Source organism: Cantharellus anzutake (assembly GCF_015039405.1).
Source record: "Cantharellus anzutake strain C23 chromosome Unknown EI90scaffold_10, whole genome shotgun sequence".
Lineage (NCBI taxonomy): Eukaryota > Fungi > Basidiomycota > Agaricomycetes > Cantharellales > Hydnaceae > Cantharellus > Cantharellus anzutake.
Genome location: NW_024066960.1, coordinates 1,393,928 through 1,415,837, shown reverse-complemented (window position 1 = coordinate 1,415,837; position 21,910 = coordinate 1,393,928). Strand labels below are relative to the sequence as shown.

The 21,910-nt window shown below is 47.7% G+C and overlaps 6 protein-coding genes across 6 annotated transcripts; 3 read left to right on the top strand and 3 right to left on the bottom strand.

The window, feature by feature from the left end:
• Positions 1-242: 242 nt before the first annotated feature.
• On the bottom strand, positions 243-2,105 carry EI90DRAFT_3044876 (uncharacterized protein). Its single transcript, XM_039059367.1, has 3 exons — positions 1,376-2,105; positions 745-1,316; positions 243-685 (listed from the first exon to the last, which is right to left on the bottom strand). The coding sequence occupies exons 1-3, from the start codon at positions 1,950-1,952 to the stop codon at positions 293-295; spliced, it is 1,542 nt and encodes a 513-aa protein (XP_038919764.1). The 5' UTR covers positions 1,953-2,105; the 3' UTR covers positions 243-292.
• Positions 2,106-4,469: 2,364 nt separating this feature from the next.
• Positions 4,470-7,821, top strand: EI90DRAFT_3014036 (uncharacterized protein; the record flags this gene model as incomplete). Its single annotated transcript, XM_039056732.1, has 6 exons — positions 4,470-5,573; positions 5,623-6,668; positions 6,786-7,326; positions 7,377-7,439; positions 7,530-7,656; positions 7,760-7,821. The coding sequence occupies 6 exons, from the start codon at positions 4,470-4,472 to the stop codon at positions 7,819-7,821; spliced, it is 2,943 nt and encodes a 980-aa protein (XP_038919763.1).
• A 116-nt stretch (positions 7,822-7,937) lies between these two features.
• On the bottom strand, positions 7,938-8,885 carry EI90DRAFT_3119457 (uncharacterized protein; the record flags this gene model as incomplete). The annotated part of the gene is made up of 2 exons (XM_039063213.1): positions 7,938-8,566; positions 8,630-8,885. The coding sequence occupies 2 exons, from the start codon at positions 8,883-8,885 to the stop codon at positions 7,938-7,940; spliced, it is 885 nt and encodes a 294-aa protein (XP_038919762.1).
• A 442-nt stretch (positions 8,886-9,327) lies between these two features.
• EI90DRAFT_2821974 (uncharacterized protein) lies at positions 9,328-9,540 on the bottom strand (the record flags this gene model as incomplete). The annotated part of the gene is made up of 1 exon (XM_039053576.1): positions 9,328-9,540. A coding segment is annotated over one exon (213 nt), but the record flags the coding sequence as incomplete, so codon positions are not given.
• A 2,723-nt stretch (positions 9,541-12,263) lies between these two features.
• On the top strand, positions 12,264-13,066 carry EI90DRAFT_3014034 (uncharacterized protein; the record flags this gene model as incomplete). Its single annotated transcript, XM_039056731.1, has 3 exons — positions 12,264-12,366; positions 12,416-12,714; positions 12,761-13,066. 3 exons carry the CDS (start codon positions 12,264-12,266, stop codon positions 13,064-13,066), a joined length of 708 nt encoding a protein of 235 aa, XP_038919760.1.
• Positions 13,067-13,394: 328 nt separating this feature from the next.
• On the top strand, positions 13,395-13,619 carry EI90DRAFT_2817447 (uncharacterized protein; the record flags this gene model as incomplete). The annotated part of the gene is made up of 1 exon (XM_039053557.1): positions 13,395-13,619. A coding segment is annotated over one exon (225 nt), but the record flags the coding sequence as incomplete, so codon positions are not given.
• Positions 13,620-21,910: the final 8,291 nt, after the last annotated feature.

The following is a 21,910-nucleotide window of genomic DNA, read 5'->3' as shown; positions in this document are numbered from 1 at the left end:
AGTATGGGGTATGGGACTGTGGCGGAAGGTTGTAACTTGGTGGAAGAGGGTCGGAGCGAGAGGAGCGAGGAGAGGAGTGAGGTCCAGTTCAAAGGAGAGTATCGGAGCAGATGGGGGTGGGATGGACTTGGATAGGGTGTCTGTGGTAGTGGTGTGGGGGAGTGGGGTAATCCAGGGTCAGGATTCCGGGATGTGACAACTGTACTTGCACAGGGGCCATGGGGATAATAAAAGAATATATTCTCAACTGACACAGGAATAAACTAGTTGCTTCAAATGCTAAAGAGACCACTCAAGAAACAGGAAAAAGAATCCTGTTTCTTAAGCGAAGGTCATGTTCCAGACCATCCATCCCTCCATTCCAACGATCACTCCCAAGCTCAAGCTCAAGCTCATCACTACTGCCATCTGATACCGGGCTGCTTGTCTGGCTTTCGGACATATGTTTGAGTTCATCCAGCATCTTCCAAATTGCCAGTGACAGTTGGTTTTTGAGCTTCTCTTCAAGCGAGCAAGCAACCTCATAAGATATTCCCATACTGGGAAGGGCCCACGGGAATATTCGACCATGCGAGCCTGGGAGGCTGAACTGGATATCTGTTGAGTTCAGGAGAGTTGCCAGCATGCTGCAGCACCAGCAACATTTTTTAGCCACTCCAATTGTCCTTGGCTTATTGGAAGTGCTCTTCAAAAGGAAGATTAGCGGCATACCACCACCTAAGGTGTGGGACACCGACAACCTACATGAAATATCTCCGGAAGTTGGGTATTTTGCGTGTTATTAGCTTGGCCACTGTACTGTACAATGGCACCCATCAGCGATGCCTCGCAGTGGATTGTCCCATGAAACTCCTTGCACTTTCGAAGCTTCCCAACAGATTGCCAGTACCATGTACGCACCCTCGAGTTGCGGCCTCTGGATTGATCTTCCCAGTCTTTAAGGGTTTTGTTGAATATATCCGTGAAGATTGGCACTGCATCTCCCATTGCTTTCGGCTCGACAGGAGGAGCGGTGATCGCGAGATGGAGACGAAGCCTCGGGGTACGTCGAATACGTGGACCGGATAGGAAATCTGTTGCAGTGATCCACGCGACAGCATCACCCAGGTATCGCGTGGTAAGAGCGACCGCATCCTCTTCTGTCTCAGCGGTGAGCTCTAAATTGTCGCCATGTGTGTCATCGGAGTCTTCTGGATTTTCAGTATTGGAACGAGCCGAGCCTTCTGTGTTTCCAGCATCAGAGCTAGCTGGGTCTTCGGCGCTTTCAGTATCGGAGCGAGCTGAGGGGTCTTCTGTGTTTTCAGTATTGGAGCGAGCTGATGAAGAGGTTGTGCTTTTAGATCGTGGGGACAACGAAGACATGAAAATATTATACCTTGCCGACGGTTTAACACCAGGATAGCGTTGACAGACCTCAGCCCAAGCAGATATTTGAACCCCTCTGATTCAACCAATGTTTGGAGCAATTTTAGAGCAATCGCGCCCCTGGTGGTGTTGCTTGCCACTTTCTTGCCTTCTAGTTTGAAATAATCCTTGCACAACGATAGGCACGATAGAAATGCTTCCATCCAAGCTGGAGCTATGTCCTTCGCCCATGGTGCAAAACATTTCCCGTTGGACTGTCGACATTGGATGCCCACCGTCTGGAATAGGCGGATAAGGCGTTTTGGTATTTCACACTCAGTCTTTACAAAATGGTCCCCATCGCTAGGTCTCCATCCTTGGAGAATCTGATCTAATGTCGTGTCTTGAAAGATGAACTTGTCGGATCGGAGTCGATGGGAGATGATCGGTGCGCATCGCCGAACGATAAATTCACGAACGGCAAGGGCTTGTTCGGATCCACCTCGCCGTGCGGTGCGGATATTATTAAATAAAGACAAGACGTCTGCTGCATGCTGACTCAGAGTGATATCCTCTGGGGAATGGTCGCTAAATGCAATGGTAATCATGAATCAGGGCGACGCGTAGAAAGGGGAGCCGATCACCTGCTCAAGAGTTCGTCCCGTTGGACGTCGTCTAGATCTTTAGATTCAATCTCAGTGACACCAAATGCAACACGGTCATCTGATGTGGGATTCTGGGTGACAACAAAATCGTTTGAGAACCCACTCTCAGGGGCATCTGGATCGCTATCGTCTCTATCAATCGTCGCAAGGATATTCACGGAATCCACCGTCGTTCGCGTGGCGACTGCAATCGGTCGGATGTTCGGCCCCATTTTGCCTTTCCTCTCGTCCGCACCACGGGTGAGGAGCGTGGCAATATGCATCGCAACTTTGAACTCGATTGACGAGGGGCCTTTGGTAGGAGAGGCAGCTTGAGGATCAAGAATTGACAGGATCGTGGTAAGGACACGGATCCGAAGGTCAATGTTGTGGATGTTGTGGAAGGCCGTGGTAGCTTGGTGGCTTGCGCTTTGCGCTTGGAAAGCTATCGAACCCGGCATAAGTCTCACTAGAAGTGGTAGACGGTATATGATTTCGTGGGGAGATGGCAAACCGAATTAGCGCTTAGTGGAAAAACAGCGGGGTCGGCAAAAACAAGGTTGTGACCTTGTGACGCTTACATAAGCGAACGGTTGCGCAATAAATGGGGGTCGGCAACCAACGTTGCGACCTTGTGACACTTACATAAGCAAAATGCGTCTCGATTCTGGCCGTGCCATCCTCCCACTCAAAACACATCATCTTTAGGTTGCAAACTATCTAGAATTTGTGTAAATGACAATGATGTGAAGGTCGGAAGTTATCTACATGTGGAGGTGAGTAATTAGATGGATTTTTTATTTATGAAACCGTGGTTGGGCTAAACACTGTCATTCCGCGTCGCCATAAATTCTCCTTGTATCTATGGGTCCCCCTTGCTGACTGTTGTTCAGCATGGCCAGTCATATGAGCTCGAGCTCTAGTAAATTGTCGGGTTTGGGGGGAGGTGATCTTTTTCCTGGAATACGTCCAAGAAGTTCTATCCCTTGGCATTTGGGAGACTAGGAAGTGGGTGTGGGTGTCTGCCCCCAAATTAATAAGCCAATAAGATTGAAGGTTAGATGCCAAGAGATCCCAGGTTGGGCCAGGCGACGTCGGTAAACCCTGGCACGTGATTCCTTTTTGCGCCTATCCCGACATTTTGGAAAGATGCACCCCAAATGTACCTTCAATCCTCTTCTTTTTGCTTGATTTTTGGCATGATTGTAGATGTATCGTCTGTTTATATTTTGGCCTACCGGATTTTGGAAATTCTTCCTCAATCAAAAGTTATTCACCATACATAAAATCGCATTTTAACATATTGCTTTATAACTCAATGATAACTACATATGAACCCATCAAACTTCGATGGAATGCTAAAATAGCATTGGACTGACTCTTTGCTCAGTTATTACCTTGGTACAACTATTTATTATATGGAGCTTGGGCCTACTACATCCATTGTGGCTTCCAAGTCACAGAATGTACCTTTCCTCTTTTCCGATTGGGCTCAAACTTTGCGAGATTGCTCTATAGGTACGAATGCAGGTTTAGGCCTAGTGGATTTCCGAAATTCTTCCTGGTGCATGAGAAAAGCTCAAGAAGATCCCGCACATTTTGTGATATTCCGTAATCATCCATAAAACCGCTTCAAAATGGGCTCACATCCTGTGCGGTATCTCAATATCATTATTAAGTAATAATTATGGTAATACTTGAAACATGGTTGTACTGTCAAGAGGAATTGTTTTTGCATGAGGATGACGGCCATTTTTTTTGTATCACGTGGTTACAATATTACCTCAGACGTCTCCCTTCATTTGCTGACCCCCACAATAAATGACCACAATTTATTGTTGTGAGGTTCTGGCATTTGCCGGGACTGTTGCCCCACTAATCGCTTGCGTCTCCTGCGTGCACACAAGTGTTGTTTAATGTCTCCATTTCACGAGACTAATCACGGGTTAGCAGTCTGCGCCACTGGCTTGGAAACCTGGCTGCGCCCAGTCGCGACCGCTTTGGCATTCACATGCCTTCCCCCACCGGTCGCGGTTTTCTCATGATGTATCGCGCAACTTAGCCTGAACGGGTCAAATCACGCTGCCTCAGTCGTACGCTGAATGTTTTCAGCGCAGATGCGCGAAGCGGACCAAGGTACGTATGTACTGAACTTTCGCTGTTGAGGAGAGGTTTCATTCTACCTTAGGTTTCGCTGTTATAGGAATGGACCAGAATCTTATGGTCCATGGATACAAGTAGGCAGGTTACCAGCCTCTATTAGTATAGAGGCTGGGACCGGACTCCGAGGACTGTATAGGGGTCTTGATTTCAAATTTGTAAAGGTACCATCAGTGTTACATAATCAATATAGTTGAACATATGATTCAGTTCTTTCAATTCAAATGAGTAATCTTGATTATGACTAGCATTCATGACTCAACTTCCCGACTTTTTTTACCCTGAACCTCCAACCCAAGAACCCTAGGGCCCGTTGACATCATGTACAACCAAATGCTAAGCTTCACAGCACCGGGAGAAATACCATCACCTCGGCATCAACCTCAACCTCGACCCAACCCCAACACACCTCTTGGACGTCCCAAAAGGCAACAAGAGGAGGTTCACAAGTCCACGTCGCCACTCAATGATCGTGATAACCCTTCTCCTAAGAGAGTGAGGATAATCCCCCCTTCATCCTACTACCCAGATCCTCTGCCACCAATCCCAAATTCCCTGAAGACCGGATGTCGGATGTCTCAGAGGTTCCTACCACCAATTAACCTCAGAGATTGTGGCGTCAATACATACGTTCCTACCCAAAAGCAACATGACCATCACCGGGTGTATGCATGCACATCATGTGGGTCAACGGAGTCTCATGCTGCAGTGAACCCGGAAACTCACAAGGGCGTTCTGACGGAGGTTCAACAAGCTGAAATTATTCTCGCCACCCTCCGCCAGCAAAATCTGACGATTGGTCAATTCTTCGCAATCATTTTAGACCCAGAGAATGAAGATAAACTAACCCAAAACTCACAATCTGCACTCGCCGCTTTTCTCCAAGGACGGACCAAGACGGGAACCCAGCCCATCGATGCCGTGCAACTAATGTTTCACCATCGGTTGAGTCAGGACAGACTGCATGAAACTAGCACCACTTACCATCCCCTTCCCATATATGCACGACCACCTGCCGTCCCATCATTCCACCCGGATATTCCTGCAACATGCGCGACGGCAGGTGTGATGCTAGTCCCAGGATTCGACAACATAAATGTTTGGGATGGAGTGAGGGCTCACAATAGTTTGAAGCAGTATTTCCTTCGTGAAGTTCTGGATGAGATTAACAGTGAGATGAAATCCCTCGTTAAAGAAAGCACCCTCCGTGCAGATGGTTCTATAGCACTCACCTGGGCCAAAATGACGACATTCTCATTCACACACACCCAGGAGCTGATACAGAAGAGAGCTCCGGCGATGTGGTCAATCCTCACAATGGCAGCAGTTGGCAATGGGAACATCGGCTGCTTGTTGTCTGTGCAAAAAGAAGCCCAGGAGGGTGCGAGAGGGCGCGGCACAAATAACATGAGAGACCCGTGGCTGGTGAGTGAAAGAAGCTCTGCTTACCTGGTGTGCTGATGCTGCTCTATAGGGATGTACTGTGACAGCTTTAATCCTGGTGTACTTCCGTTCTGTGAAAGCGAACATGATGCAGACAGTAATTGGCAACACCCTATTCAAACTATTCACAACTAGTGCTCACCGGTCAGTCCATGCCATGCTGGGTCGCATGGGTATCGCAACGGCATACAGCAGTACCATTGGACGACTCCACAGTCTCGGATTAGATAAGAAAGCAACATTGAAAGCAATAGGGTGCGCGGTTGTTGCAGGAAAAGTTCAGATTCACCTCCTTTATGACAACATCAATCAGTACCACCGGGCATGGAGAGCCAACTTGACGACTCAGAGTGCGCTGGAAAGCGGGATGGCAGCAATGGTCATTGTAAATCCGGATGTGGATCCAAAAGCGTTCGATGGCCCAGGGTATTACCAACGGAAAGCTGAGGCTACAGGAAAGGGAGAACTCACATTCGAGAAGCTCAAGTTGGACCTTGATGCCAACCAATTGGAAGGCACTGCAATCGCAAATATCCTAAGGATTCTCACCAAATACATCCCTGAGTTGGCACGATTCAAGCGGGATGTCGACGATTTCCAATACAAGAAGCATGCAAAGCACCGCATCAAGCTGGAGAAGACAGAGTATCATCCACTAGAGTGCTTGGGCTTTAATGAGGCCTACACTCAGGGAAACCGCGATGTCATTCTTGAAGCATTTGTCCGTCAGTTAGGAGTCAGCCGCAAGGAATTGGAAGGGAGGCAGTTTCCGGTGTCCGGCGATCAATCTACCATTGCATGCATTCGCACGTTGCTTGCACAAACATCGACATGCCGCACCTGGTTTACCTCTCATAAATGGGTCCTTCCAGTCATCGAACTTTGGCACATGAAATGGACATTTCTGAAGGGTATTTACAAAGCGCACTGGGCATCTAAAGTCGGCAAAGGCGATATCGGTCTTCGCTTTGCAGCTGATCGACTGGGGCGCAAGATTAACCCTGATAAAGTCGACTTCTATCCAGGTTTACGGCTTGCTGAGGTTGTTCTAATCACCATGACTCTCCATTTTTCCAGGTAAACATTCATTCCCACTTTCAATTCGTGTATTTTGACTGATGGGAACATTGGAAGAACCATATTACGTGGACACTCAGCACCCCAATTATTGGTGTCTTCAGGTCGCGCTGATAGGCTCCACCTCTTGGAAGAACTGAGGACTTACTGTAAGCCTGGATTCCCCTTGCACAAGTGTGGTTTCTCGTTTCTCCTTCAGCTTGCGCGTACCATATATACAACCTACGGAACTACTGAGGCCGCGACATACGCTCAACATCATAATACCAGCACTGCCAAAGGGTTTTTTAGTGTGCGTGTGCCCAATGTCCCCACCCCCAACCCCAGTTCCTTCCCCCAATCGTCACCTTCGGACCCTGATCTTGACCATGGGCTTTCCATTACAAGCGCCAATGACGATGACAACGATCACAACACAGATAGGTTGGGCAACGGCGCTGGTGCGCCACTTCCTAGCCCAGCCTCTGTTCTGCCTCAGCGCCGGACAGACCTCAACAATGCAAGTGAGGATGTGCAGCCTGCCCCTTCAGCTGACAATCCCGAAGGCGACACACTTCTTTATAACAACATTCTCCTTTATCGCGATCTCTTGCATCTTTATGAGTTCAATACAAGCGTACATGATGGCGACATTGGCCGGACATATGAAATCATCAAGGTGTTCATTCCACGCTGTCCCCACATAGAAGCGCTTACATTTGATTACAGTGGCTCCGCTTTTATTTTTTTGGGGTTGGTTCCCCAAACTATGGTAATGAACTTCTTCACCAAGTGTGTGACTTTTGGTGGCATTTGTCACCAGAGACCTGCTTGACAATACTCACTTGTTATTTGGTCAACCCTTCTGGATTGCCAGGGCAGTTCCACGAGCGCGATCTTCTTCAAGAGCACCTCAACTTTTGGCTGAAGCGTGTTTTCAATGGGCAGAAGAACGCGTTTGACTCAAGTTTTCTATGGGAAGCTGTATCTCTAAACATCCTCGATCTCCGTGAGCTCCTACAAAGCTTCTTGGGCATGCTTGGGATTGCTCAAGTGCACCCGGGTCGAACCCAAGCAGACATAGAGGCTGATATCAATCATCTCGGCCTTAGCTATCTTCAATATTCACTGCACCAATATTCTCCTGGCCGCAACCAAACAACGATTTCCCTAGGCGGTTTTGCACGTGGAGAGGAAAAAATCAGGAAAGTACTTCCAACGTTCCTTCAGAAATACATGATATGATGACTATCATTCTTTATTACGACACATCGTTACATCTTACAAGTTCTATTCAACATCCTGATCGGCATTTGCAGCCTTTATGGTGAGTTTGATTGACCTTTTCCCCACTTGTCGGGGCCTCACAAGTATAGTCGCTGATGATGTCTCTCCTTCGCCCAGTGCACCATTATCGTCATCTACCATCCTGTTCAGTGCTTTACGCTTACGAGATCCCTTCCCCTTCTCCCTTATTTCCAGTTCTCTCTCCCATCTCTTATTGGAATCCTCGATCACCTCAATCAGCAATTCTGTCTCCGGAGCGTCCAATCCAAATTCCCAGCCCCAAGCCTCGACAAGCGCCTCGCATCTTTCCCTGCAATATCCTTGGTGCATTCCCGATGCCAATTGTTCCAGGGATTGATCCGGTGTAACAACTGAGGGGCCATCAAGGTTTGTCATTTCCCGAACCCCCATTTCTTTACGCATTGACCAGATATTCTCTCGCCAGTTCCATAGGAGCTTCAGGGAAACCTTTATCATCCCTGGACTATACTTCTCCAGGTTCTGGTCATCATGGGGCAGTGAAACAAGATTAGCGTTCCTCGGTCGTGTAAGTTTTTCCATATAGTGATCCGTTGCTGATTGATAATCATTTGGTGGCCCAGGTGTGCATCCAGGAGCCTCACAACATTGCTCTGGTCAATAGTAGGGCTCATCATAATATCCACATGACACACGCCGATAGCACTTTGGATGACCTGGGTTGAAATACTCCACAAATCCCGGTGCACATTTATCTCGGTAAGCCACTTGTGCTGCAAGGGTGTTCTTTGACATCTTCTTCTTGTTGGCTTGGTCACCATAGAGGTCAAAGTTATTTTCGATTCGTATTTCGTCAGGTGCGTATATTATAACACGGCCTCCACTCCCATCATGGCTTGCCTGGCCATTCCACTGAGTCATTGACTCAAAGTCTGCAGGAAGGTCAAGGATGATTACGTCCTTGACTGACATGTCAAGCCCGACGTTACCCGCTGTTGTCGTGACGACTATCTGAACAAGCCCCTGTTCGAGCTCCAGAAGAGTTTGGATGCGATCCTCTTGTGGTATAATCGAATGGAATGGGAAGACCAAGCCGCGTTCTTCAGTTATAAAAGCCTTCAGCTGGGTACGTAGCCATTTTACTAGTGCATCGGCGATTGCAATGGTGCCAACTGCAATCAGAGTAGGTTGTATAACATCGGGGCTTGCAAGATCATTGGGAACAAGCCATGCGAGATCTGGGAACTCAGTCCCATGTATTGAATGTTTCAGGATATGCGCCCCATAGACCAGGTCTTGGTGGTCAATTGGGAGTGATATATCTTGAAATTGTCCTCGTTGAAAACCTAACACATTTTGCGTTTTAGGTCATGCAATTGTGGGATCCATTGAGCCTGACATTGCTAGGAAGGTTGGGAACCAGTGCCCGGAGGGTACCAACAGATTTGTATGCTTCTCGGAAACTTCGTGACCAAGGTATGACTAGGTGAGCTTCGTCGATCACACAGAATCCCAATTTATTTTTGAAGATCCTAGACCCAAGCAACCCCTTGAAGGCAAGTGTGTTTATTCTTTCTGGGGCACATCCTATAATGTCATACATCCCTGACATTGCTTCCTTCCAGAGGTCGCAGGGAGGTTCACACTGCAGCGCCTCCATGCATGACTCCTCATGCAGTGCTAGAAAGCGCATTCCTTTAGCGCGTGCATTCAGCTCCTGATGAATCATTGTTAGCAAAGGTGGTCCCACTTGATCATCCATCAGTGCACGGGTTGGGTATATCACTAAGGTAATGTGGGGCCTGTTCATTATCGTCCGTGCCATAACTGAGGCCAGCATGAGAATAGTTTTCCCGCTTCTGGTTGAAGAGGTTAGGAACACATCTGTCCCATTATACAAGTGGAGTGTGTTTTCCACCTGCCACGGCCTTGGAGAAGCAAATCCAAACCAGTTTCGGATGATTGCGTCCATCCAAGCCTCACTTCCTGGATGGAAAAGTGCCACGCTCTGCTGGAGAGACAGAATTCTTTCTTCATATGGGGCTTCCATCTTCCCGATCAGTGTCATTCTGCTAGCATGCGATGTTGATCGATAACAATGAGAGTGTACAGTTGTTCCGGCGTTGAGTCCATCACATCAATGCTACCATTTTGGGACATTTAAATACATTTCTGTACCTTAACGCAAATTGAAATTTGACCTCTATTCAGTTGGTCGAGTCAGGTCCTTGACTAGGATACAAGCAGGTAGAACCAGGTATGCCTCCTTATTGTTTTCCCCTATTTCTCTACCCAAACCCCATGCCAAGCTTTCCCAATGGGTTTTGGTGCTGGCTGGGGGAATTGTTGAATTTCAAGGGACTTCCCTTGACCATTACAACTTTTATATTAGATATAAACTAGCCATATGACATGTAAAGGCAAATGCCGAAAGAGGTCTGGCATCATCTACTATATATAAAGAGCGTGGACACGCTCCACGAATCGTGAACACTGATTGGTTGGAGCGCGGTCTCACACACTCTCATTGGATGAAGATGCTTACTTCAGCTCCTGTTTGGGATACACTCGCTTAGCTCATTGCCCCTTTAGGGCACTTCCTCTCCCATTTTGGTTTGGCTTGCTTAGATCATCACCGTTTTGGGATCCAGTCGCTTAAGTAAACGCCTGTTGAGGACTCAGTGTGGAGCCAGCTAGCTTATCTCATCTCCGGTTGCATTTGAGTTTCCTAATCAGCTGAGGTTTTCATCACATGCACCGTCCTCCTCATCCTTCATTTCTTTCATGTTTCTGGAAAGCAGAGAGTTTGTGTGACTCCCTGCCATGACAGAGATACGCAACACACCTATGCACTCTTTTCAGTCTTCCTGGCTTCATTGCTGGTTGTTCACCGGTTCCAACGTGTCTCATCGGTGCACTCTGTTCTGCTTCTCTGCCGTGTAACTTCCTCCAGGCTGCTGGGTTCATCACCAGATCTCATCCTCTTCCATCACACCATTCATCCTCACTTCCATGTGCAATTACTATCCGCTTTCAGTACTGTTTTCAGTTCTCAGGCCACTCAGGTTGTTAAAGAAATGGGTTAAGGGCAATCCATTTCTTTCCGTCCTTATAAACGACTTGGAATCGTCCACCTCATGTATGTAGGGCAGCCTAGTCATGTAATTAGAATTGTCCGATAACCTTGGAGCTTTTGACAGAAAGCTGAGTCCTCGCGGTGAATGGGAGTCTGTTATGATGGATACTTGGCACTCGTTATGTGAGCGTACCGTGCATGGGTGTATAGGATCACAGGTTGAGAGAATGTCCAGGACTAGTCAAGGACATAGGGCTAGCGGGTACTTGGCGCTCAAGGGAGCGTACCGGTAGCGAGTGAGATAATGACTCCTTGAGGGAGCTTCCTGAGAATTGGTTGACAGGTACTTGGCACCCAATTGGGTGTACCGGCAACGAGTGATGTTCTAGCTCCTTGAGGGAGCTGCTAGAGGTTGGGTTGATGGATACTTGGCGCCCAGATGGGCATGCCGGCAACGAGGTATGAGACCGTTCATCCGGCGAACGGTCTGTATATGTGTCAACGGGTACTTGGCGCTTGTAAGAGCGTACCAGTGATGGAGGGGTTAGTTGATCGTAGGTCGAACGACACGTGGTGGGTTCGACAGCTACTTGGCGCTCACGAGAGCGTACCGGCGATGAGGGGAACGGGCTTGTATTGAATACCAATCCGTCCGTAGAATTAACCAGATGCTCACCGGAAGGTGAGACAGATGTGAGCCCAGTACCTGGGCAAGCCATGTGAGTCGTAACAAAAGGTGTTCGCACATACCTGAGTCGCACGCGAACTCGATGATCCATGGCTAGAGTCGTCAACCTTGGCAGGGATGACCCATATAGACGATGACCAAGACATACACAATCTTACACAGACGATACAGTGTTGGCACAAGGAGGTTTACAGTTGTTGCACAGAAGAGGATGGTGTGTTATTCGTTGGGTTTCATCTTTTCGGCTGTTGCTGTACATGAACATGACGCTAACTATTGAATAAGAAATGATTGCGAGAAATCTTGCGAAATAGAATAAATAATCCGGCCAGCACCAAAACCCGATAAGGGAAAGCTTAGCGCGGAGTGAATGTGTAAGAAAGGGGGGAAGCGGGGAGAAGGTAACAAAGAGAAGGGAGGATATGGAGAAGGAGGGCCCACTGTGGTGGACGTTCAGTTGACACGGTCGCAAGAGACTCCATTCCTATAACACAGGTTTCCATGATGTCTATGATAACCTGCAAGCTCTGTACGCTTTAAATGTTCCTTCTTCGGTACATTTTCGTCTACCCATTCCCCCTCCAAGATGGCTCAAGCTCTGACCTTACGTGCCAATTTTACTGGCTATGCCTTTGTGAATACCACTCCAGATGTAAAGAATGGCCGATTGCATAGCGAGCTACTCATAGGTCCATCTCACCTTACTAATTATGTTTCCTCATGGTTGACTTTTCTCAGGTACGGATCTGACTGATGTTCTTGCCATCACCTTTGAAGTATATGTCAGCAATGCCATCATCAGTAGTCCTCACTTCGGTGACTTGCTATTTGTTCGAGGCAATCTGATCTCCCGCATCATCAACGATGAATTGGTAGCATCCTCCTCTCTATCCACATGCACTGTCCTTCTCACAGGTCATCTGGAGGAAAACATGCATCCTGATTTGGAGACCAATGTCATTTTCGACATCACCGGAATCATTGCTGCCATCGAAGATCGCACGTTCACATTGACTACTGGATCCTTTGACTCTGCAGTTAGTCTTATTAACAATCTGATACTTTTACCTGACCAATCTCAAGGCCCGTGGAGTCATTCAATTTCCTGTTTCAATTCTCATTCCCTCCGCACCACGTTGGCAGAACATCCACATTCCCAACATTGGTGCACCATTACAAGTATCAGCTCGATATCGAGACACTCACACCAATGTGCTTCAATTTGATCTTGAGGACTTAGGTTATCTCCGCTCAGCCGGACCTCTGTCCTCGCCCGGCAACACTAAAAAACGCAGCCTGTTTAATCGACAGATGAATCCTGATCAGACTGTCATGGAGCAATCTGAACCAAGTTCTTCTTCTACTCTCGCTGCTTCGCTGGGACACTGAGGTTGCTGACTCAGATGTCCATCCGGATTTCAATAGGCCCCAAAAACGAGTGAAGAAATAGTTAGCTATTTACGGCTTTTGTCTCACCATGATTGTAATTCTTATCCAATGTCAAAAATGAAACATCATTTGGGACACTTTGTTGCATGCCATTGACAATCTCTCCTCACGCTCCACACTTCCGAACCTCTTCTTCATAACGGGAAAAGCAGGGAGAGGAAAATCTTTCATAATCCATTGTCTAATAGCTCATCTCCGTTCTCAAAGTCAAATTGCTGCCATAGCGGGCACAACAGCTCTATCGATTTCAAACATAGACCATGCCTGAACAGCTCACTCCCTATTTGGTCTACCAATTATCGATGATGAGACAGCCATCCACATTGAATCCTGTATTTCTCCCCATTCCTCCCACACTGAATACCTCCGGCATGCAAGTGCCATCATTTGGGATGAACTCCCAATGGCCCATGTTGCTCTCATCGAAGCTGTCGACTCCTTATTGCGTCAAATTATGGGAGCCAACATTCCTTTCGGTGGAAAAATAGTCATTGGAATTGGAGACTTTCGCCAAGTGGCTCCCATCATCAAAGGAGGTGGTGCGTCTGACACTTTCCTGGCTTCAATTCTATCCTCCACTATATGGCCTCAGTTCCGCATTCTCGAACTCATGATGCCTATAAGAAATGCGGAAGATCCGGTGTTTGCAGAGTTCATTGACCACATTGGCAAAGATTGCTCAGGCAACCGCGTCATACTGGACCACCATCTCTCATGTTCCTCAGACATCAACATCATACACGAAACCCTCTTCACCCCGAATGTACTACTGGATCCTCCATGCACAGTCAAACGCACTTTCCTCACTCCACTCAACTTCGATGTTGATAACATTAATTCCATAGTACTCAACAACCTGCCTTCGGATTTATGTAAGTAAGCGTACTTCCCAGGCTTAAAACCACTCCCTCACTGTTCTTCAGATGTGTTTCACGCTTTCGACTCTGTGGTTGAGACCAACAATGGAGGCTCTCCTTTAGACAACATCCAATCTTCTGAAGACTTCCTCGCACTAATGGAATCCCACAGTGCACCCAATCACGACCTCCCACTGAAAGAAGGAGCCATTTGTTCCATCATGTGCAATCTGGGTGTACAAAAAGGTTTGGTCAAAAACCAGCGAGTGGTAATCACCAAACTGCGACCAAGATACATTGAGATTAAACTCCTCAATCCAGGTATGCGACCCGACTCCACTCATTGCATACCACATATCATCTTTGACTTTCGACCTCCTTTCCTCAAATTCACCATTCGCCGAAAACAATTTCCCCTGCGACTCGCCTACGCTACTACATTCAATTCATGCCAAGGGTTAACTTTTGATCAAGTAATCATTGATGGAAGAAACGACATATTCGCACATGGCCAACTGTACACTGCACTGTCTAGAGTGCATCAGCGTAAGGATGCGACCATCCTCATTGATGATGACAAGCCCAGTGTGGCTAATGTTGTTCACTCTGCACTGCTACTGCGAGTCTAAACACACTCCCCATCCATTGGTAAACCGTGGCTGTTCTTCCGAACGTTGTACACTCCTGCATGTAATATACTAAAGTCAATGGGATCCATTGGTAAACCGTGCCCTATCGTTGTACGTGCCCACAGTACGGCAATTCAAAGTTTAGACTGTATTGTCCAGAAAACGGTGCTCCAACTGAACACAGTCATAGGTTCGCCTGATCTTGTCTAATACATAACCCACAAAACCTTGTACCGCAATTGTAACTGCCACACCATTGTGCCACCACTGTAAGCCTTCTCTGTAACATCTGACTTGGTCCATATCGATGTCTACATCGATATTCTTACAATATGTGAGAAAACCTCAACGGCCCGGTGAGTGCTCAGACACCGGACCTCACTCTTCCCGCTCCCACCCCCCACTGGGTGGTTGAGCTCCCATTCCTATCCTTCTTGTAGTACCCTACTGGGTCCTACAACCCTTCCTCCCTTCTTGGGAGGGAGAAGTGACCCAGGCAGCCCCAGGATGCCTGGCCATGTACCTGCGGGCCCAAATTCCCACGGCCACTCACTACCGTGCACTGGTCAACCAACCTGCCTGTCCCAACAAATCCCGCTACCGGTACACTCCCTTGAGTGCCAAGTAACCGATAGACAACCACTGGGCTACTCCCTCAAGGAGTGCCAACTACCCATGCTACCGGTACGCTCACATGAGTGCCAAGTCACTGCTAGCCAACTGTTAGATGGCTCCCTCAAGGAGCCCCCACTATACCCACTGCTGGTACACTCCTTGGAGTGCCAAGTCACCGTTAGCAGACCACCAAACCTGCTGCTGGTACGCTCCTCAGAGTGCCAAGTTGCCGTTAGCAGACCACCACACCTGCTGCCGGTACGCTCCTTGGAGCGCCAAGTCACTGTTAGCACACCTGGCCTCAGATCTCCTCTTGTTCTCTCCTCAACAGCTACACAACCACCTCTGTCCATGAGCAGAACAGCTCAGATTGGGTTCCCTGGAACCCATTCCTGTAACATTCACACTACCTAGGTCGTGCCTATAAAGGGGCCCTGACAGATCCCCTTTCCCCTGGTATCTCACGCTCCCCTGGTGAGTGAGATCCAATTTGCCGCTTGCTTTTCCAGGCTCACGCTTTTGACCCGCTGCTGCTGCTGCCACCTGCATATTACTCTATCCCGGATTTGCTGCTGCCAATACCACATTCCCATCTGCTCCAGCCCCTAGCTTATTTTCTTGTCTCCCTCCTCCTCCCTGATACTCCTCCTTTGCCGTCTCTTCTTTTCAAACTTTTTACATCGTCTGTTACTCTTTTTCTTCATTGTATTTCATCTCTGTACATCAGCTTCTGTTTGCTGTTTTAGTTGTTACCGCTCTCAATTGTGGCTGTCATCTTCTAGTAATTTTTGTGCTTTCCCTTTGTATGTATGAGAACACGGGTCACGCATCGCGCACATGCAGCTAATTTCACATGGGCCCTTTGTGGCTGTTGCCCACTACCAGCAGTTGTTAGCCCTGATTAGCTCTAGTAATTGACCATTTACCATCATGAGTCTAGTAAGTATTTTACTACATGTACCATGATAACTTGTACTTATATCCTGGGATTTAGTGCCCCGGATCCAAACCTGAGGGTGCACCCATTCAGTCGTCCAGATCGGGAAAGGGGTGTCACTTTTTGCATCCGTCCATGTCCTTCCATTGTTTGTGAACATGTGTGTGGTTGGGCCTGGAGTGGTGGGTGGGTTGTTGGTCACGGTTTTGCACTTGGATCTTGGTGTGCTTTGCACTTTGGTGAGCCTGGTTGGTTTGTATATATATATATATTTTGATCATTTCATTCATTCATTCACATCACCCAATCATCATGTTGTGGTCTGGTCATGTTCTCGTCTGTCCATCCCACCCCATGGGCACCCGGCATCCATCTGGATTGCTTGCAGTATACAGTACCGCTGCTGCCATCAGTGTTTTGTTCTGTGGCTAGCTGGAACAGCCCAATGCACTCCCATCATGTCTCCACCGGATCTCCACCATTTGGAACGACACAGGTGGTGTTGGATTCGCCCACCTGGGGGCTTTCGAACACTGTCAGTCTTGCATCGAATGGTTGGGATGTGACAGAGATATGGGCTGTGAGATTTTCTGGACTCACTTGCCTTATTCCCTCATCTTCTTTGTCCCAGCTGCAAGAAACAGCTTAAGAAAATCGGAAAAATGTCTGTTGGATCCTTCCCCTTGAGCGCATTCAAACATTGTTGATCCTACCCAGAACCATGAAGATTTGAGGGAGAGAGAGAGAGGTGATGGTGATGGGTGATGGGGTTTTCCAAACCAAGTTGGATTCTGTTTAATCGATTGGTTGTTCTGCATGTCAATAATCGACAAGCAGTTGTAAGTCCACATGAATAAATTTATTGTAATCATTCCCCCCTATGCACCCTATACACATGTCCAATCTAGAGTTCATGCTCATTGGCATGATTTTTTGCTGTTATGACTTACAACTGTCATATCCATACAACTCCGGACCTCCGCTCCTGATTCTGGACCTCCATCTCCTCCTCCAGAACTCCACACCCACCACCACCACCACCACCTCCTATTGGTTGAGAAATAATGAGAACTGAATTGATGGGAAAGTCTGAAAATTGAATAGGAAAGTGAGGGGAAGCCTTGTAGCATTGTTATTTTCTGCTGTTGTGATTTTTCCCAATTCTTCTTGGTCTCATTCCCAGCTGCTCCTCAATACTCCTGGAAGCTCCTGGGAGGGTCCAGGAGCAGCTGGGAGTGAGACCAAGAACAATCAGGAAAAATCCCAACAACAGAAAATAACAATGCTACAAGGCTTCCCCTCACTTTCCTATTCAATTTTCAGACTTTCCCATCAATTCAGTTCTCATTACTTCTCGGGTCTCCGAAAGTATTTTCCATTTTTCTCCATCATTTCTTCCTCAATTTCGCGAATTAATTATATGTCCTGAAAGCACTTTAAAGGCACTATAGTTCCTGAATTTTTTTGATTTTTTTCCCTAATTTTTTTTTCAACTTTTTAGAGACCAAAATTTTCCTCCCACTGCTCCTGGCACATTACATACTCCTCACCACTCCCAGCCGCTCCTGAACCCCCTCCCAGGAGAATACTATTGGCTCCAGGAGTGCCCAATCTGCTGTTTTGTCTCCCACATGCTCCAGCCACTCCTGATGCTCCGGAGCATAACGGACTTTTGCTGATGTGTGCAGCATGACCTCACCTTCGAGATTGTTGATGCAAAACAGGAACTCCCTCACTCTGTTCCTTCAGATACTATGGAGCCAGCCTCGGCCCTCTGTCGTATCATCACATGGACCTTCAGTCCCTCCCTCACACCTAGCGAGCTGCCCATCCAGCCTCTTTGTGTTACCCCTTGGAGTCCTCCATCTCTTGAGGATCTCCCAACCCACCAAAGCCTGGTCTTGGAACAGACCTTGCCCTGGACTTTCTGCCACAACCCCCGGACCTTGACTCTTAGGAATTTCATGGAAGTTATGACTGAAACTCCCCTTAAAGACCACGTTGTAACGGGTCTATTGCCTAGACTCGAGACAGAGAGAAGGGGGAGGGTGGTAGTGTGCGTGGGTGTGGTTCATGGGGCCGGGTTTTGGTCCTGGGGCACTACTGAGTCTGCAAAAACCTCAAACAAACACTCACCTACGTCTCTCTTGGATGTCAAGGCTGAGTATTATGATGTGAGGGGTCTTAGATGTGAGCAACTAGTTCAGAGGGGGCGTTAGGGTCGTGGATGGCGTCTTTGCCACTTGGATGTAACTTCTGCTTTCTCTTTCATGGGTCTATTCAGTACTTACTTGTTATGTACAAGCTGTTATCTATTTTATATGAGTTGGAAATGGAATGAATGGACTGGGGGAATGTAAACGGGCCGTTAGGCAACCGTAAATGATGAATATCCAATTGGGAACAAAGAAACAATAAAAGAAATATGAATGAATGGGGAAAATGTGACAACGGGTCCGAAATGGGAATTGTGAAGGTTAACTCCGCAACACTTCGCCACGGCGCCCGCCTATCCTGCCGTCAGCAACCTCCTCGTCTCCAGCTTTCCAACGAACCCTCATTCATCCCAATTGGTGCAGTACTTCTTGAGATGTGGCCATTGACAGGTGCTGTCAAGACCATGTGAGACTCTACTCCATGCTGAACCATCCGGGTATGGGATTGCCATTCTGGGAAATGCTCCAGGGGTTAAGAAGGATGGTAGAGCATCACTATCGGGTGGAAAAACGGCTGGGTTGTGTGTGTGGGTATGGAGGTCTGGAGGGGGGGTGAAACTGACGGCGTGGTTGGGCATGGGAATTTTGCTTGGGGTTGTTGGGAATGATGGGGAAAATATGGAAAAATAAGGAGTGAGTGTAAGGAGTGTTGGATAGTGATAGAATGAGCATCGGGAGCGTCAGAGGGTATGTGGTGTATGTTGGTGGCCAAATTCTGCAGAATCCGACTTTTTGCAGTACACGGAGTTGTCCCCACAACAGCGTCTACATGACCTCTTCACTCACCTTTCAGCTCTTACTCACCAGAAGACTACCTATATCTGTGTGACCCAACCCTTCCTATCGTACCCCGTTCCTATTCCCGATTGAGTCCTTGCCATTTCTGGACCTGACTCCGCTCTTCCGAGTCTCCTCATTCCGCCTAGTTCTTCACGAAGTCCTGTCAGACTTCACTCCTCCCTTCCTCTCTTTGTTGATCGAACACCAGACTCCATCATAGTTCCTACCTCGGACTTTGACTCCACCTTGGCTTTAGTCCATTGTATTGGTGACCTCATACTACATAAACACCATTGCCAATATTCCTCGGACTTTCAACCCCACCTCCATAACCTCTGCAACCTCCGAGCTCCACGGATCATCTTCAGCACTTTCGCTGCTTGTAATGTATCTTTCACGTTTTCCCTTCATCCGTATTTGGACTGCTGCTTCTTCCCATTCTAGCCAGTTAGTCATCATCCCCACTTCCCCTCATCCTCCTGCCCCTCTGGGCTTCACCCTCCTTACCTCCTTTCGGATGTACCACAGGTTCTGCCCTATGACCATCGGTACTGCTCCGCTTCTGTCATCCCTTTGTTCCCGTTCACACATCTTCATTCTGATTCGGACCCCCTTTGTTTCCCTGTGCTTTCGCCCTCTCCATTATATATATCGGCGCTTGTACATACTCGTTTTAGGCCTTAGTCTAAAATCGACCTGAAATGCCCCCTAGAGACTTCCTGCTTGCCTCCTATGAAATTAAGGACCAAATGGACAAACAGCAATGGCACAGCGCTCTGCTTGAGTCGCTGAGGCCAAGGTCCCTCCTTGCTAAGTCTCCGGTTCCCCTCCAGAATCGTCTGCCCTTGCCCAGTTCTAACATGGGTGATTTGTACATGTCAGTGAAGGAGAGAGAAAAAGGTTTAGGGAATAAGTGAGTGTGGGCCATCACTTTGAAGTGAATGGCGATACATGGGTATCGCAGAGAGGAAAGTAATGGAGTTTGTTGAAAATGAATTTCAACCCAAAGGTTGTATGTCTTTGGTGTTCCTCACTTGTTCTGTGAGGGTTCATGTGTAAATGGTGTTTACACACGAGTGGTGGTGGATGTGGGTTTTTTTTTTTGATGAAGTAGAGATTTCCGCAATTGTTACTTGTGGTTCCTCACATACAATATTGTGTGCTGGGCCTCAAGTTGGGGGAAGGTGTTTTCATGGGCACCTCAATGGTGTATCACTGTGTCACTTTCCCTTTCCTCAAGGGTAGAGTTATTGCCCCAGAGGAGGGTTTTCTTCCAGGTTGTTCATCTGGACATCCGATTGCTGTGTCAGATGCGATGATGTAGCCTGGGCTACATTGTCGAGCTGTGGGCTTGACAAAGTGGGTGCTGTAGGTGGGATAATCACCCATGCACAGACTCAGCTCGGATACCCGATTCTACAATTGGGAAATGACTTTCATTCACATGACGACTCGGTACAGATTTGGTATCTAAAAATAGTCCTAATTCGTACGGTTCTGACGATACCAAGAACGTCCCAATCAGTGGAGATTTGACGGAGTTCCGTGTTGGAGAAGTTAGGCACAGCAGGTCCATCTGCGCTTTGATGGGTCTCTTGATTGGATCAAATCTCTGCTTTTTGACAGCTTTATTTGTCTTAGTCACTTTGTATGCATTAGCCTCATCTGTCACTTCCATTAATGAATTGGATTGGCTGAATTTGAATATGGGTTCTCCTCCTGTCATTAATTCTAAATGGGCTACTGAGCCGGATGGCTCTTTTCCCTTTCCTTTATTGGCTTTCAAGATCACATTTGCCATTCCTCCTTCTATATCCCTGTTGGGCATTTCTAACCCATTCATTCTAATTATCTGTCCATCTTCGGTGTAACATATCTTGCCGTTCCGTAGCAATAATGATGTCTCCGGACAATTCTTGAGTACGAATCTATGAGTATTTGTTTGACCACACATCCAGCATGCCTTAGGCGGTCCAAATGACGGTCTCTGGTTAATATTTGTGAAAGTAGCCAGCTGAATTTCTAATTGCTTTAATTGTTCGGTGAGGCTGTCTACATTGCTTTGGATGGAAGAGGATGGTGTCGACGGGATTATTCCTCAATACTCTTTATTAGAAAATTTCCCCCTTTCTATGTCTGGGACCTTAGGTGCAGCTTCTTTCTCTTTGGGTCTGCTTTCACATACATTTTCTGTACTCTTACATTTATTCTTTCGTACTCTCAATACTGGGGGATCCAGTTCAGGATATAAATCTGCGTCACTTTGGTCCGAATCATACCCATCATCTGACCCAACTTCCTCTTCATCCTCGGAATATTCTTCCTGGTAAGCATCATCTTCTAATAGAGTTCGTACTATAGATACTACTCTATCTAGACTGGGGGGTGCTGTATATACCCAGTGCTGTGTAACCTTTAGATCTTCTTTAACGAGCCCCCTGTCATATCCATGCATACCTGACCCCGACCCGACTTCCGGACCTCCTCCTTCCCCACCTCCGGAGTCCTAACCTACCGCTGTCCGTTCCGATACTCATCTTCGGTCCTGGCAACACTCCTCCTTCTTACCTCCAATGCCACCTCCACTCCTCCTTCCCTCTCCTCCCCTATCTCCGTCTGCTCCGATACTCACCTCGGACCGAACACCACCCCTCTCGCCACCCTCCTACTACTCCTCCTCCTACTCCCCCACTCCTCCCTCACAACACCTCCACCCTTCCGTCATCCTCCTATGCTTCTCCCGTCTGCTC